The sequence below is a fragment of the Dipteris shenzhenensis genome, chromosome 1, assembly GCF_047967505.1.
Source record: "Dipteris shenzhenensis isolate YYH24624 ecotype China chromosome 1, Dip_SZ_1.0, whole genome shotgun sequence".
In the NCBI taxonomy this organism is placed as follows: Eukaryota; Viridiplantae; Streptophyta; class Polypodiopsida; order Gleicheniales; family Dipteridaceae; genus Dipteris; species Dipteris shenzhenensis.
In genome coordinates this window covers 49,295,815-49,312,206 of record NC_141596.1, presented here as the reverse complement: position 1 = coordinate 49,312,206, position 16,392 = coordinate 49,295,815, and the positions used below count along the sequence as shown (strand labels likewise).

The window sequence follows — 16,392 nt, the reverse complement described above, 5'->3', positions numbered from 1 at the left end:
CAAAGACTCTAGGACCCGATGTCTTCCCCTTCACCTTCGGAGGCCTTCCTCTCCCACGCTTTATCCTAAAACACACATACAAAGGTTACTCTTGCGTTTCTCTCCGTGCTACCCAAAATCCAAAACAACTCAAAACTTACAAAAGCATGTTGTTATTGTCTCCCACACGTCATCCAAAACATCAAGATCTCTGTCATTGGCATCAACCTCGCACTCCTCTGCTGCAACGTGTTGCCTGGCCATCATCTTCCCTTTCATGCCCGATCTCCGCATCACACTTCTCGTACTCCTCCACAACATCTGATTTAAACACTACCTTGCAGTTGGCGACATCGTGGGAGGTCGTGGAAATCATCTCTAGGGAGGTCGATCAAATGATTGCCTCCTTTACTCCCTCCTCCTCTTTAGTGAGGTTGGATGCCTCTAGAAACCACATGGTCAGCCATGTATTGTGGCTGCCACACATCATATAGCAATGCATACCCCCCCTCCCCCCACACCCCCCACACCGCGATCCCTAACTAATTGGAATTTCTACTAACTGGGGGGTCCTATTGCTGTGGATTAGTAAATATAATGTACATGCATGCTTCTCCGGTCCCCCAAAATGCTTAGAGAGGGAGAAGGAGAAGGTGCACCGCCGCCGCTCGCAGCAGGTGGTGACACATGAACATGCAATGCACTTGGGTTTGCTATTGCTTGCAGGTTGGTTGAACTTGGGACAATCATGTTGTGTTGCCGCAACACGATGAGTCCCCTACGAGTATATACAGGTTGAGGGTCGGTGGAGATCTAATCTCATCACGTGACTCAAAAATGCAAAAAGTGGCATCCAAAAATCGAGGGCCGAAAATGCCATGTGGGAGTGGCACGATACCGCCAAGTGTCACGTGACGGCCGAGAAAGGCCTTCTCTTGGGGGGGATCCGGCCATTTAGGGGTCAAATGAAGCAAATCCGGGGAGATTTGGCTTCGGGCATGAGAGCCGGTGGTGGGGAGAATCCTGTGGGATTTACTGAGGAGTCCCATGAGTGCGGATTATATATACTTATTAGAGAGAGAGAGAGAGAGAGAGGGAGGAGGAGGAAGAAAGATGAGGCTGTTGAGTTGTTCCTGTGCTTGTTCGTGCTCTACGAGTCCATGGCCTCTCTCGCGAGCTGCAGCCCTGCGCATTCGCTTACTCCTGCCCTCCCCTCCTTCCCCCCTCTCACGTCCATGGCACCTCCACCTTGCCTCCTCCATCCTCCAGACCTCTCCCTCCTCCCTCCTCCCAGGTATTTTCATCCTCCTTTACCTTGCTTCCCTTTTTCCTCTTTCCCCCCGCTGATTTCCTTTCCTTCCCCATCTCCAGCCCTGCCCAGATGTCGCACCTTGGACACCGTCGCTGCTGCTTCCCACGACGTTGGCAGAGGACCCGCTTCTGCCGGTCCTCCTCCTCCCCCCACTCAAGACGAGATCATCGATTACAATCCGCCTCGCGGTACTCGAGACTTCCCACCCGACGAAATGCGACTTCGCAGTTGGCTCTTCACAAAGTTTAGGGAGGTGAGATACTCACGTTATCAGACTTTGCGGCCTTTAGAAATCAGAGGAGACGTTCAAATAGAAGAGGGTGACGAACGGAGAGTAACAACGTCTCGGCAGGGTCGTGGGTTTGTACTCTCTATGCTTTCTGAGCAGGATATGATTATTCTTGTTGACCCAAAGGTGTCCAGGTTATTTGCATTCGAAGAAGTGGATTTCCCGGTTTTGGAATCGGAGGTGTTGTTTGTGAGGAAAGCAGGCGAAGAAATTACGCAGCAGGTAATGTACTATTTTCATATTGTGTGCTTAGCGAGCGGATGTAGGCATGCACAGATACATCGACAGTTCAGGGGTATTTAAGAGCCACATGCATGTTCATATAGTACGCTTATACAGGGAACTTGAACATGATACTAGAACCAAGGACCCATTAGTAGTGACATCAGCAGAGACCTTATTCAACATCACCTCTCCATGAAATTTGTCGCAAACTCCCTGGATTCCTTCTTGCTGCTTCAATGGCATGAGACGTGCTGCAAATCACTTACAAGGCCAACACTTGGATGTGCATGATGGCTGGTCTATAAAGGTCAGAAGCAATCATTGTCCTAGCAACGAACAGACTACCACCACGTGGCCAAAGAATGGAGGAATCAACTACAACTGGGATTTCATAAACCTATGAGTAGATCCCGCACGAGAAAGGAGACAATTTAAGGAGTCCATATACTTGGATGACATTGTAGGGGAGCACCATCTTTGGTTACGAGTCCGCTATTGTTCTTGAGCAATCTTGGTACAAACCACATCTAGTTGTTCCCCTCAGAATGTGAGGACAGCCTGGATTCTTCCAAGCACTGTGCTCCCAAATTTGTGCATGCATGTGCTTGTGACATTCATTTGAAGATTCATTGCTTTCTTTCAAACATTGCATGCATGATGAACTGTCTTCACTTTGGCTAAATCCATAAACAAATCCTTTGCCTGAGCAACGAGATCCCAATAGGTGATCCATAGAGGCCTCCAAAGCTAAGTGTGTTTCCAGAAGTCCTAGACTATGAGCTCCAGATGAGCTCTCAAGTGGGTAATCCTCCGGTGGTACTAACAACAGCACGATAGAGTTTTCAGGACAGACAATGAAACCTTAAATGCTTTATTCACGCTTCATAACGACGCTTCGATTAGAAAAGTATTCGTCAATTCTTGTGCACAATCTTTTGCTCTACAAATGGCTGGCTCTCTCTCTCTCTCTCTCTTACCAACATGGCCTGGACCCCTTGAAAGGTTTGTATTTCTGATTGATTAAAAAACCTGAGTACAATCTGCAGCTCGGAAGCTGATCCTTACAAACGTGAGAAAAATGAGATTTTAAGGGAGAGAGGGCTCTCCAGTCTTGGCAATTGCCACGTATCAATTGCCTAGTTACATGCCAAATAGATTGGCAGCTATAGAGGCTTCCAAGCCTTTGGTCACATGCTCTTGTGATCTCCTCTTCATAGGCAGCCTTAGCTCCTTAAAAATAGGGCAATTTACCCCTCTCTTGTACCTGCAACAATTAAATAAAGCACATAGCCATTGCACCCATTATTTGTTAGCCTTTGCATGAAAAATAAATCTCTAGACTAATTTCTAGTCTTTGTGGGCATCCCCACCAGCAAACCAATGCATACGCACAAACAATAATTCTCTGGTTGACTGGGGTCAATCTCTTTGACTATAATTAAGGGCTTTGACTGAGAGTGAGCCTTAGTTCTAATCAAGTCTCTCCAACCGAGGTTGGAACATCTTGGTTGACCAAAGTCAACCCTCTTGGGTTGAAGTTAGTTCTTTGATCAATTGAAAGAACTCTTTGATCCTGATTAAAATAAACCAAAAAGAACTCTTGGCTTGAAGTCAATTTTTTGACCAATTAAAAGAACTCTTTGACCATAATTAAAATAAACTCAAAACTCATTAACTATGGTCACATTAAAGGTCAACTCAACATTTGACTTGGAATATTTACAGCTTGGTGACATCCCCTTGGCTTCTATTCAGTTGACCTCAATTGGAAAACGTCTTTGTAAATATCGAGAACTTGCGGATAGTCAAACAACATGTCTTCATCCATCCACTTTGCATTCAATGCCGAGTAATTCTTGAACTTGACAAGGTACCTGTAAAATACCTTGCCTTATAATACACAATCTGTTCTGGCTGGAGAATTTCCTCTAGTTCTTCCACTTTTGGTGGATGTTCCATTATAGGCTCCGGCCCTTGATATTTCTTTAGAGGACTCACTTGAAAGGCATTGTGAACCTTCAGATGCTCTGGCAGTTCCAATCTGTATGCAACCTCATTAATCTCATTTGAAACCCTGAAAGGGCCATAGTACTTGGGAGAGAACTTGGCATACACTTTCTCTTTGCCCTTAAGCTTGCGGAGCCTGACTTTTTCAAACTTTAAAAGTACCCAATCCCCTTCCTTAAGATCTAGCTATCTCTTGTGCTTATCTACAACTTTCTTGTGCTTGCTTGGCTGAATGCTGTCTAGAGATCTCCAACATACTGATCAGATGCAAAAATGTTGTCTTTGGTCCTTAGGATTGGTGGCAGAATGACCTTTCCATAAATGACCTCAAATGGGACTTTCCATGTGGAGCTGTGAATTGAATTGTTATATGCAAACTCCACGAGAGGGAGGTACTTTTGTTGGAGGTCAACATCTTCTGATGCCACCTAGAGAGAGAGGGCCTTGCTTGTGGGTGTGCCCGCCCTGTGTGAGGTTAGGGTAGATGAGTGAGGGCCTCTGTTGTGGGTGTGCCCTCCTCCTGTGAGGGTAGTGTACTGTGAGGGGTGCCCCTATATAGGCATGTGTGCAGCCCCTTTGTATGCTGGAGGGGGGTCGGCCAAATGGCCTGGTTTTTTGGCCACTATTCAGGCTGGTCTGCCAGCCTGCTATACCCGACTAGGGAGGGGTTGGGGGGCTATATATAGGCCCCCCCTCAGCCCTCATATCATCACCAGCTGGAGCAGTACTTCAGATTCATCCCCATATTGTCAAATAAGGCTCTCCAGAATAGGTTGGTCATCTTGGGGTCTCGGTCACTGACAATGGACTTTGGCATGCCATGATGTATAAAGATGTGTGCCATAAAAACCTTGGCCGTATGATCTGCCTTCATGGTTTTGCGTACTGGAATGAAATGGACCTGTTTGCTGAATCTATCAGTGATAGTCCATATCCCTTCATTCCCTAACTTTAATCGTGGCAAATCAAAGATGAAGTCCATTGCTATACGTTCCCATGGTTCTTGAGGCACAGGAAGAGGTATTAGTAGGCCGGGTGGGTTCTGTCTATCATACTTGACTTTTTGACAAGTGAGGCATTCTGTCACATACTTTGTGTATATCCTTACGCATGGCTGGCCAGTAAAAATACCTCTCTAAAGCCTGAGTGGGTAGCTGTAATGGCTCTATGCCAAGCGTATGGAGGTGTATGGCATTTCTCCAAAATCTTTTGTCTCATATCTCGGGTGATACATAGGCAGTTATCCTTCATTAAATATCCCTCTTTTAGGTGTAGAAAAGGGGGTAGGGACAGATTTGGAAAAGGGGGATAGACTAGCAGAAGGAGAGAGAGATAGGGGAAGAAGGGAGGAGAAGGGGTAGGAGAGAGAATGAGGTAGGAAAGAGAGGGAGAGATTGAGAGGGAGTAGGGAAAAGAGAGAGAGAGTGAGTGAGCGTAGGTAGGAAGGAGGAAGGAGAGTAGATAAGATTAGATGTCACATCAAAAAGTACATAGTGTGGGGTGGATGGAGACTTATATAGTCCCTCCACATTTTCCACCAAAAGGGCCTCTAACTTGGCCTCTTTTTCCCCTTCATTACAGCCATCCCTTCCCATAGAATTTTGCCCTCAAAACTTTATATGCGGGCTGTTAAATAGGTGCAGCAAACAGCAAATAATAGTCAGCCCGGTAGGAGATAGGGGTTGTCCTGGACAATGCTCTCTGGCTGCCATGAGTTCTCATCCTCAGGGAGTCCGTGCCATTTGATAGACTTTGTTTCGGAGTACGTGATCCCTGAAACCCATGATGCGCTCCGGAACATAGAGTATGTGGCCCTCCTCATCCATAGGTGGTAGCTCAGGAAGGACTTGGACATGCTGTCCGACATGTGGCTTCAGCAAGGACACATGGAAAACATTATGAATCCTGGAGGTCCTAGGTAGCTCCAACTCATACGCCACCTCGCCAACTTTGCGGATGATCCTGTATGGACTGTAATACCTATGAGCAAGCTTCGTGTTGGTGTTACCTTTCAGCGAGGCATAACGGTTCTTATGGAGGCATAAGTGCACATAATCCCCTACTTCAAAAGACAGATACCTCCTGTGTTCATCCACATACTTCTTCTGCTTGGCTTGGGCATCTTGCATATTCTTTTTAGCCAATTGCAGAAGGGCATCCATGCTCTCCAAGTCATTTCTTGCTTGCTGATTTTTCACAGCCATATCTGCAACTAAAGATGGCATACCCATTGTGCATCCATACATAGCCTCGAAAGGGCTCATGCCAATAGAGATGTGCTTTGTACTGTTGTAACAAAATTCAGCAAGTGCCAACCACTTATCCCAAGACTTCTGTGTGTCATGACAGAAATGCCTCAAATACTCCTCTAGCCATTTGTTCACCCTTTCTGACTGTTCATCTGTCTCAGGGTGGTAAGCAGTGCTAGGTGTTAGAGAAGTACCCACTGCTGTAAATAATTCCTGCCAAAAGTGACCCATAAATCTTTCATCTTTGTCGCTGACAATCTCCTGAGGGAAACCATGATGCTTAAAAATACTGAGCACCCTTGAGTTCATCCAACAGGTCATCTATCCTGGGGATTGGAAACCTGTTTTTGATGGTGACCTTATTCAAGTCTCTGTAGTCAATGCACATACGGTAAGAACCATCCTTCTTTTTCACCAGGAGCTCAGGGGATGCAAAAGGAGAAGTGCTATGAGTGATGAAACTCTTCTAAAGTAAGTCCCTCACTTGAGTTGCCACTTCTTCCCGTTCTACCTTAGAGAGTCGGTATGAGGCCTTATTGATTGGCTTACTGCCAGGTTTCAGGACTATGGCATGATCTACATCTCTTCTCGGAGGCAACTGTGATGGCAAATCAGCAAACACATCTGCAAACTTTGAGAGCAATCTCTGCATATCACAATCATCAACACGGGGAGTCGCCACCCTCTTTAGTTACTGACACATTTAATGCATATATGGGGCTGCCCCTCTTGAGCTCTTTGGCCAACTGCCTTGCTGAAATGACCTGCAATTTAGGAGCTGCAATACCATGCAATGTAACTGATCCATCCCTGTGGACAAAGCTGAGTGTTAAGGTATTGAAATCCATGCTGATTTTGCCCAGTGATTGCAACCAATCCCAGCCCAAGACAACATCTATTGGGCCCATGTCAAGTGCTAAGAGATCACCTGCAAATGTATAGTCATTAGAGAACTTAATCCTTGCATCTTGGCAACAAGATCTACTGATCATATGCTGTCCATTGGCCACTTCTACTCTCAGCCCATGGTCTATCTCAGTAGCAATCAGTCCCACCCTCTGTAAGGTCTTGCAGTTAACGAAACTGTGGGTGCTACTGCTGTCCACCAACACATGCACAATCCTGCCATTAATCATCCTGTTAATCTGATAGTATCAACACTTTTGGCACCCATCAGGGCATGCATGGAAATAGTATAAAGTGTTGGCTGGGCATCCCAATAAACCTCATCCTTGTTCACAGGAGCATTACCACCTGCATCTTCACGTGTATAAAAAGGTATCGCATTGTGATGCTCCACAGAAAAGAGTGTTGGCCTACGGCCTCTCATGCCACCAGTGGACTGAGTCTCATACGAATGCGAAGCATAAGTGTCATGCGTAGTAGCACCACCCGGATCAAAAGGAAAGTCAGTGCCCTTCGTGGCTCTAGTGTCAGGAGCCTCATTTGCATCATGTGTATTTGCCATCTCATCCTGAGATGTGTCCAAAGAACTTGGGGCATCAAACATGACATGTCCTAGCACTCCTGAAACCTCTGATCTGCAAGCAAACACAAGAACACACACAACGTGAGGAAACTGAGCAGGCTGCTCACCACCCAACCATGACATCTACAGGATGTGATCCCGAATCAAAAGATGTCCCCTCCGAGCCACGAGTTGAGCTACTGGCACGAACTCCCAACCAGATCCTAACCCGCCTGGTATCCCATACCACCAGGTGGCGTTGTGAAGCCTGGGATCTGCTGCTGGGCCTTGGGCTACACTATGATGCAGGCGCGCGTCCACGACTCAATCCAGGATCAGACCTAGCACCTGGGAACGAAACTTGCTCCCATCGGCTCTCTGAGAACTGAACCCCTGGGCCCCTTATATAGACTTGGGCCCCAAGCGCCAAAAATAGCGAAGACCTCTAACTGGTCCGTACCCTTGCCACTCAACCCGAGAATCAAGCCTGCCTAGCTCTAAGCCTCCCCAGGCTACCTGAGCTAGTCTTGTGTACCTAGCACACGTCGGATACCAATCCATGCACATGACATACTTCCCCTCCTTTAAGAACTCACTCCTGAGTTCGCTAAAATACCCGGGAATGTCCTTTGGAGGTTGTGTAATGTCTCCCATGTTGCATCCTCCTCAACTTGATCCTTCCACTTGATCTTGTATTTCGTGATAGTTCTATTACGAATCTGTCTTTCACAAAATTCAAGAATATACTCAGGTTCGTGGGGAATAAAAGTCAAATCAGTAACTTCTATTATTTCTTGAGGAGAAACAAGCTGATCATCCGTACCCAATACTTCTTTCAGTCTACTGACATGAAATACTGGATATACTTTAGCATCAGGAGGCAATTCTAGTCGATATGCAACTGGTCCAATTCTTTTAATGACCTTGAACGGACCACAGTATTTGGGGGATAACTTCGGAACCAAACCAGTACTTAGGCTCTTGGATTCCTTGGGAATTCGCAAATATACCATCGTTCCTTCAGAGAACTCTCTAGGTGAACGATGTCTATTAGCATAAAATCTATCCCGATCTTCGGCACTTCTAATAGACTCCTTGGCAAACTGCAACATTTCCTGCATGTCTAGCAAGGTCGTCTTTGCAGCATCATTTTGGATTCCCTTTAACCCAACCATAACTGGTGACTTAGGTTGAAACCTGTACATAAGCATAAAAGGACTGTAACCAGTACTCGAATGCTTTGCACTGTTATAAGCAAATTCGATCATAGGTAGATAATCTTCCCATGAAGACTGTCTCTTAGAAACATATGCCCGAAGCATATCTTCAACCAATTGGTTGACCTTCTCTGTACTACCATCGGATTGTGCATGATCTGAGGAACTCATACTTAGAGTAGTTTCTAACTTCTCAAAAACAAGTGTCCAAAAGTTACTTGTAAACTTTGAGTCCCTGTCACTGACTATGTCAGAGGGCAAACCATACAGCTTAAACAAGTGGTCCACAAACTCGTGAGCCAGCTGAACGGCTGAAATAGTTGTTCTATGACCCAAATGGAGTCATGACCCTTGCGCATTCGAGGCAAACCAGTAATAAAATCCATGGAAATACTTTCCCATTTATTATTTGGAATTTGCAATGGCTGTAATAAACCCACGCTTCTAAGGCGTTCTGCCTTAGTAACCTGACAAACCCGGCAACCTACCACATAGTTTTCAATAAATGCACGCATCTTAGGCCAATAAAAGGTATGCTTCACAAGAGATAGAGTCCGATGTATACCCGGATGTCCAGCACTAGGAGCATCATGACACTCCCTGAGAGAATCTTGGATGGAAGTTCCAAAACATGTGGCACACAAATCTTTCCATTCCGGAACAGCAAGCCGCTCCTAATCATCCACTGACCTCCCGCCGCCTGTACGGTAGGTGGCACAATCCCTGAGTCTTGGTCAACCATGGAGCTCCCATCCTGGACTTTCTGCCAATAAGAATTGAAATGACTATGAGTTGTGCAAAGCCCTTTCAAGGATTGAAATAGGTCTGAGGATATTTCCGTAAATGACATAGCATTTACAAACTTGACTCGACTTAAGGCATCCGCCACACTATTCAACGAACCCTTGCGATAAGGTATTTCAAAATCAAAATCTTGCATTAATTCTGCCCATCTAGCTTTCCGTCCCCTCAAGTCAGACCCAACACACACATACTTGATTGACTGATGATCGGTCAATACAAGAAACTTCGAACCATACAAGTAGTGTCTCCAAACCTTCAGTGCATACACGACTGCATAGAGTTCTTTTTCTAGTGTGGGCCAACGATATTGGGTGTCGTCTAGCTTCTTACTCTCAAAAGCTATAGGTTTGCCCTCTTGGAATAAAGCTGCCCCAATCGCAAAATCACTCGCATCGGCCTCTAAAACATAAGGCCAGGTAGGATCGGGTAATGCAAGAACGGGTGCTTCCTTGATAGTTAACTTCAAGGTTTCAAAAGTCTTGTTCAATGCGTCATTCCAAGAGATCGGTTGGGTAGACCTGCGTCCACGACCTTTCAATATGTTTGTCAGGGGTGCCGTGATGTGTGAATAATCACGCACAGACTTCCGTAGAAATACCGTAAATCCTAGGAAAGAACGAAGTTGTTTCACAGTCTGAGAGATAGGCCATTCTAAAACTTTCTGGATACGATCCAGATCAATGCTAATACCTTCAGAAGAAATCTTGTGTCCTAAATAAATGATCTCCTTCATAAAGAAGTCACATTTACTCATCTTGGCATAGAGCTTATGCAGTCTCAGAATAACTAAGACAATCCGGAGGTGTCCTATGTGATCCTCTAGCGTTCGGCTATATACCAAGATGTCATCTAAGAACACTACAACAAATTTGCCCAGAAAATCTCGGAACCAATCGTTCATCATTTGCTGGAAGGTGGCAGGAGCATTGGTCAAACCAAAAGGTAATACAAGAAACTCGTAGTGGCCATACCTAGTTCAGAATGCGGTTCTATCTATGTGTTTAGCATAGATACGGATTTGGTGATAACCCGTACGCAAATAAATCTTAGTGAAATACTTCGCTCTAGCCAAACGGTCTATTAGATCATCGGAACGAGGTAGAGGGTATCGATTCTTAATTGTCACTTTATTCAATCGTTTTTAATCTATACACATTCTCCATGTAGAATCTTTCTTCTTTCTTAGGAGGACAGGTGCTCCCCAAGGTGATTTACTCGGGCGAATATAACCCATATTCAAGTAATCCTGTAGCTGTGAAGCTAACTCATCCTCCTCAAGCTGGCTCATCCTATAAGGTGGAACATTAATAGGTTGAGCCCCAGGTACTAAATCTATGTGATGGTCTACTGCCCGTTCTGGAGGTAAACCTTCCGGCAATTGAGCAGGGAATATATCCATGAAATCATCTAACAACATTCTCAATTCAAACATACTTAAATCATTCTTGTTATTAACAGAGATAACAAATGAAGAAAGCGGAATCAAAACACACTGATAGACATCATAATGAGAAGTGTTTAATATATTCCGAAGCTGCATCGCAGATACAATAGGTCCCTGAGAAGAGGGAATATTATCACACTGGATACAAAATTGGGTGTCCTTAAAAAAAAAAAAGAGTATGTTCCTTCCATATCATGGGTTTTAAACCACTCTATTCTGATTAACAAGTCCACATGCTCCAAGTGCATGACATAGCACGTAAGAGCCGCTGTGTATCCTTGAATCCGGATAGAAAGGGCTTCAATCTTGCGATCCCAAAATTGCTTCCCAGCTGGAAGCTACACCTCATAGGTGTGATCGCTAGGTATCGTGGACAGCCTTATCTTCTGCACAAGTTTGTAATCAACAAAGTTGTGAGACCTGCCCGGGTAAAAAAGAATGTGAACTCTTTGGTCCCTAACTTCTCCATAAACTCGGAAAAGATAATGGGAACCAAATAACGAAGTATTAAAAGTGCAATTACAAGAAAGTGGGCAGGTAATGACATTTATAGAAATACTTGTCATCGAAACTTGATTAGCTCCCTTAGCTTTGGTACCCGGACCCGACTGGAGCTTCAATCCCGGCACTTGCTTCTAGTTCTTGCGCTTAGGACTATCATTCTTAGTGTGGCTCCGCTCCTCGCAGAAGAAGCAACGTCCTTCCTTCTTTAGCTTCAAGGTACGAAGGAAACGGGCACGACCATTCTTCGCCTGAATCAAATGTTTCTTGGAGGCGTTGTCTATAGACTTCGACTCCCCGGTACCAGTGGTAGACTGGAAGAACTTCCCTGGGAACAAACCTCTCATGCCATAGCTTAGTGTTGCTCACATCAGCTCGAGCACTGAAAGATGAGAGTTCGTAGATGTTGTTGCGCCATGTACCTTTACCAACGACCTTCCCTTGAAGATCCAAAATCTGTGCGCCATTCTTATCGAATTGAACTTTGAGGTCCCGATCCGTGATCGCAGAAACGGACAACAAGTTCCTCTTGATATCTGGCACATAAAGAACATCGGACAACTGTTTTACAACTCCATCTGACTTGAGAGCAATCGTACCTTTTCCTTTTGCTGGACATTTTGCATCATTACTGATTGTTACCAGGTTGGCATTCCCTACCGGCTGTAGAGAGGTATACCAATCCTTCCGATTGGTCATTGTGGTCCTAGAGTCCTAGAGTGTCCTACAGTTGTGTGAGTGTGAAGAGTCTTGAGGCCACTTGTGCCACCTCATGTGGTAGGTGTGATTTCTCCCCTAAATTATAGGATCTAGATTCTCTTGTGTGTGACCTCATCTATGAGATGTCAGTGTGGGAAGATAAGGCTTGCCCAGCCTATAAATGAGGCCATGTACTTGCTACGATTCAACCATCTATCAACATCGGCTATTGTGCCTCAGCTCTTGTCTCCAATCATGTGATGAGTGTCTCTCACCCTCTTCCCATTTTCAACAAATGGTATCAGAGCTATGGAGAGGCTAGCTCCTGCACTCCCTCTCCTGGAGCTGTAGCTGCCACCATTACCTACAGTGGCTGTCTTTGGGTCGTCATCAACAAGCGCTACTTTGACAATCTGAGATCTTTGCCATTTGCTACTCAACATCTACTGTTCGACTGACGATCTGATGCTGATCGTGACTTTTGCTGCTGCCCGAAACTCTACCTGCGCTGTGTGTTGATGTGGTCCTGCACTGATCATCTGCGCTGCCCTGTTTGCCGCTACCCGTTCGTCAGAACTTACTGTTGGGATATATCAAGGTGTATGCCTTAGGCACACCTTGGTTTCTATGTGTGAGTGCTAGAGGCACAGTTAGGTGCCCATAAGCACAGTTAGGTGGTGGTAAGCCACATAGGATGATTGAGAGAATCTAGGAGCAGATTGAGGAGATGATTGTGGAGCTCTGAAGTCATCAGTGATGTCAGTGAGCATGTAAGAGGTGCCTACATAAGGACCTCACTCTTCTTCATTCTATATGCAAGTATTCTGAATTTGTGTCCACTCTACTCTTTCCTTTCAGTTTACCAACATGGTATCAGAGCCATTTAATCCCCCTTGATTCCATTTCTGCCACATCATCATCTTCTTCTCCATCTTCTTCTTCACCATCTCTTCCTCTTCTTCCCAAAACTTGCTTAAGCCTGTTCTCCTCCGTTTCTCTGCCATTCTCCACGCCCTTCCTGCTGGAGATACACCTTGAAGGGGCGAACCCCTGGCTGCAAGGAATTGAAGAATCACTGCCTCTGCTCGTCGCCATTTCACGCAGATCGTCGACCCTTCTTCCTGCGTTTTCTCTGAGAATGCTCCATGCTTCTCTAATTCCTTTCAGAGGGAGCTTCTCCATACCTAGAGCTATCCTGTGCTGAAATCTGAGCAGCAATGGCTGCATATTCAAGCTGAAAACAGAGAAAAACCAGTCGAAAATGGAGAGCCAAGCTATGGCGCCCTGACGCGATTTTGCACTGCTTCTCCTCAGTGGACCTTCTGTGGTATATAAGCTTTCTTTTGCCTCAGAAACCCCCTTTTTCTTTGCTCTGGAGAGTGAGATTCAAGCCCTCCAAGTTCAGTCTTTTGATTTTGACAGTTTTGACAAGTTTTTGAAAGTGATGCTACATAAGATGCTACTCTAGCATTTCTGAGTTTTTGAAGTTTTCAATAACATCAGTACAACTGTGGCTTCAGCTTTGCTTTGAGTTGCTATATCTGGTTTTGATTGGAAAGCTTTCATTTTAGCCACCTCTATGAAGCATGTAAGAAAAAGCATTATTGATTGTATTTTGGTCACTAGTCTTTGCTACATTAAATGCTTATATTTGGAAGCCTTTCAGTTGTTATTCTAGCCTTGTAAGAGAGAAGACACTGCCCAATACCTGGGTTAGACCCTCTCATGGCTACCATATTGAATATAGATAAGTTCAATGGAAAGGGCTTCCACACATGGCAGATGAAGGTGAAATTTGCATTGATGAGGAAAAACCTCTGGGGACTTGTCAAACCGACTTCAACTTCTTCTTCTACAGCCTCCAATGCTGGAGAATCCTCAGCTCTGACACTCCCTGCAAGGGATCCTGCTAGAGAGGAGAAAGCATATGGTATCATTGCTCTTGCTTTAGGAGATGATTATATTCATCACATCTCTAACTTAGAGTCTCCTTCAGAAGCTTGGCAGAAGCTTGACATGATTTTTGGTGCTAGCTCTCACATCTCAAAATTATCACTTAAAATCTCTTTCTTTGAATTGAAGATGGTTAGTGGCACTTTGCAGCCCATGTCAATTACATGCGGAGTCTTATGACTCAACTTGCTTCTATAAACTCTCCTATCACTACAGATGATGCTATGGCAGTGTTGCTTAAGAGTATGCCTAAAGATTATGATCATATTGTTACCACTTTGAAAAATCTTCCTAATCCTAATCTTGAAGGTATTATCTGTGCTCTCCAAGAAGAAGAAAGGCACATGGAGCTCAGGAAAGGCAATGACACAGCTTATGCTATAAAAATCCAGAAGGGCAAGTTTTCACCTTGCAATCATTGTGGGAAGACAAATCACCTTTCAAAGGACTGCTTCAAAATCAATCCATGCAAACACTGTGGCAAAAACAATCATCATGAGAAGTTTTGCAAAGCCAAAGCAAAGACAGAAAATGCTAATCTACTTTCAGTTGATGTGCCTCCACAAGATGAGGCATCCTTTGAAGATTATGCATTTTAAATCATCTCTATGTATGCTCCAGATCTCTCTTTTTATGTTGAGTCAAGGTACTCAGCCTGGATAGTCCTCCAAAATGAATGAAATAAACTATTGTGTTTTGTGTGTTTTGTAAACACCTCTGGTCACCTTATGATGTAGGCCATGTGTATCTGTTTTGCTCCATGGTACCTCCTGCAGACATTGTGTGCATGTACATACAGGGGAAATAACCATTCGAAGGTCTTTTTGTATCCCTTTTGTTTACCTTACACCCATGGGAACCCTTGCTAGCTTGAGATCCTAGCCATTGATAGATCCATGACCACCATGAGATGGCATGAGACACCTTGTGCTAGCTGTATCCTTGACGTAGCCTGAGGCATTCCCTTGAGGGGGGGTTTGTTGGGATATATCAAGGTGTATGCCTCAGGCACACCTTGGTTTCTATGTGTGAGTGCTAGAGGCACAGTTAGGTGCCCATAAGCACAGTTAGGTGGTGGTAAGCCACATAGGATGATTGAGAGAATCTAGGAGCAGATTGAGGAGATGATTGTGGAGCTCTGAAGTCATCAGTGATGTCAGTGAGCATGTAAGAGGTGCCTACGTAAGGACCTCACTCTTCTTCATTCTATATGCAAGTATTCTGAATTTGTGTCCACTCTACTCTTTCCTTTCAGTTTACCAACACTTACCTGCGCTAATCTCTACTATCAACATTGTATAAGGAATCGCCTGAAAGCCTTTGCTCTACCCGTCCTCAATTTTTTGCTCATGATCAGCAATACAGCCCGCCATTCCCTGCCGACTTGAACTAATCTGGACACCATACTCGAAAAGGATGGCGTGATGGTCTGATGCTGTTTGCTGCTTGACGAGCGGACGCCCCCTCACTATGCAAACTCGCCAGGATGATCGTGGTGTGACTCGCCACCAGTTCTCCAACAACATTTTGCTTATTCTTTTGGGATCTCTGTCCACGATCTGAGATCTCTCTCAGGCAGCAGCACGAAGGCAGAAATTGCAGATTTGTTCTTTCAGTTCGTGGGTTCACTTGTGGTCTAGATCAAATTGTGTGCTGCTTGCGGGATGAAATGACCTGTGACAGCTCCTGCGAAGGTGTCGTGATCTGTGTCTTGTAATAAGTGCGATGATTTGGCGGCGTCTCGCATGCACCGGCGACTGATGACCTTGTGAAGGCCGTGGCCATCGACTCACACGTCACGGTCTCACCCGGCCGCCAAAACTGCATCAAAGTGCCTCTTCACGCCATCTTGGAACTGTCGCCATGCCATGCTTTCTGAAGACGCCACAGTCAAATCTGCTCCTGTTCGTCTTCTCCAGCCCTCTTCATCGCCTTTAATTCAGCAAAGGGGCGCACTGTTTCCAACAGCTGACCGTGAACTGAAGAAGGTGCTGCTGCAAGTTTCAGTCCGGACAGGATGGCTCACATGGTATGACATGAAAATTGCTGTTTTTAAGCTACTGTCGAAGCATGTATCTAGTATAGCTCCATGTCTTCCAATTCCATTCCTGGAGTTATGCTTCTGAAGGCTGAAATCAGCATTCTTTCTTGATAATCTGAGGTCTCCTCTGTGCCTTTTTTTTTGGTTTTTTGGAGTAAACATTGTAAGGGATTTAGACACTGGCTGTAATAACAGCTAAGACCT

General features: G+C 45.1%; 1 protein-coding gene across 1 annotated transcript in view; it reads left to right on the top strand.

Annotated features, from left to right (window-relative positions):
- The first annotated feature begins 1,040 nt into the window (after positions 1–1,040).
- HRS1 (Histidyl-tRNA synthetase 1) overlaps positions 1,041–16,392 on the top strand; it is a 63,195-nt gene continuing 47,843 nt past the window's right edge. The window contains exons 1-3 of the mRNA XM_087382496.1: positions 1,041–1,273; positions 1,351–1,544; positions 1,707–1,802. Coding sequence (XP_087238622.1) covers positions 1,093–1,273; positions 1,351–1,544; positions 1,707–1,802 — 471 coding nt within the window. The 5' untranslated portion in view covers positions 1,041–1,092. The remainder of the gene's footprint in view (positions 1,274–1,350; positions 1,545–1,706; positions 1,803–16,392) is intronic.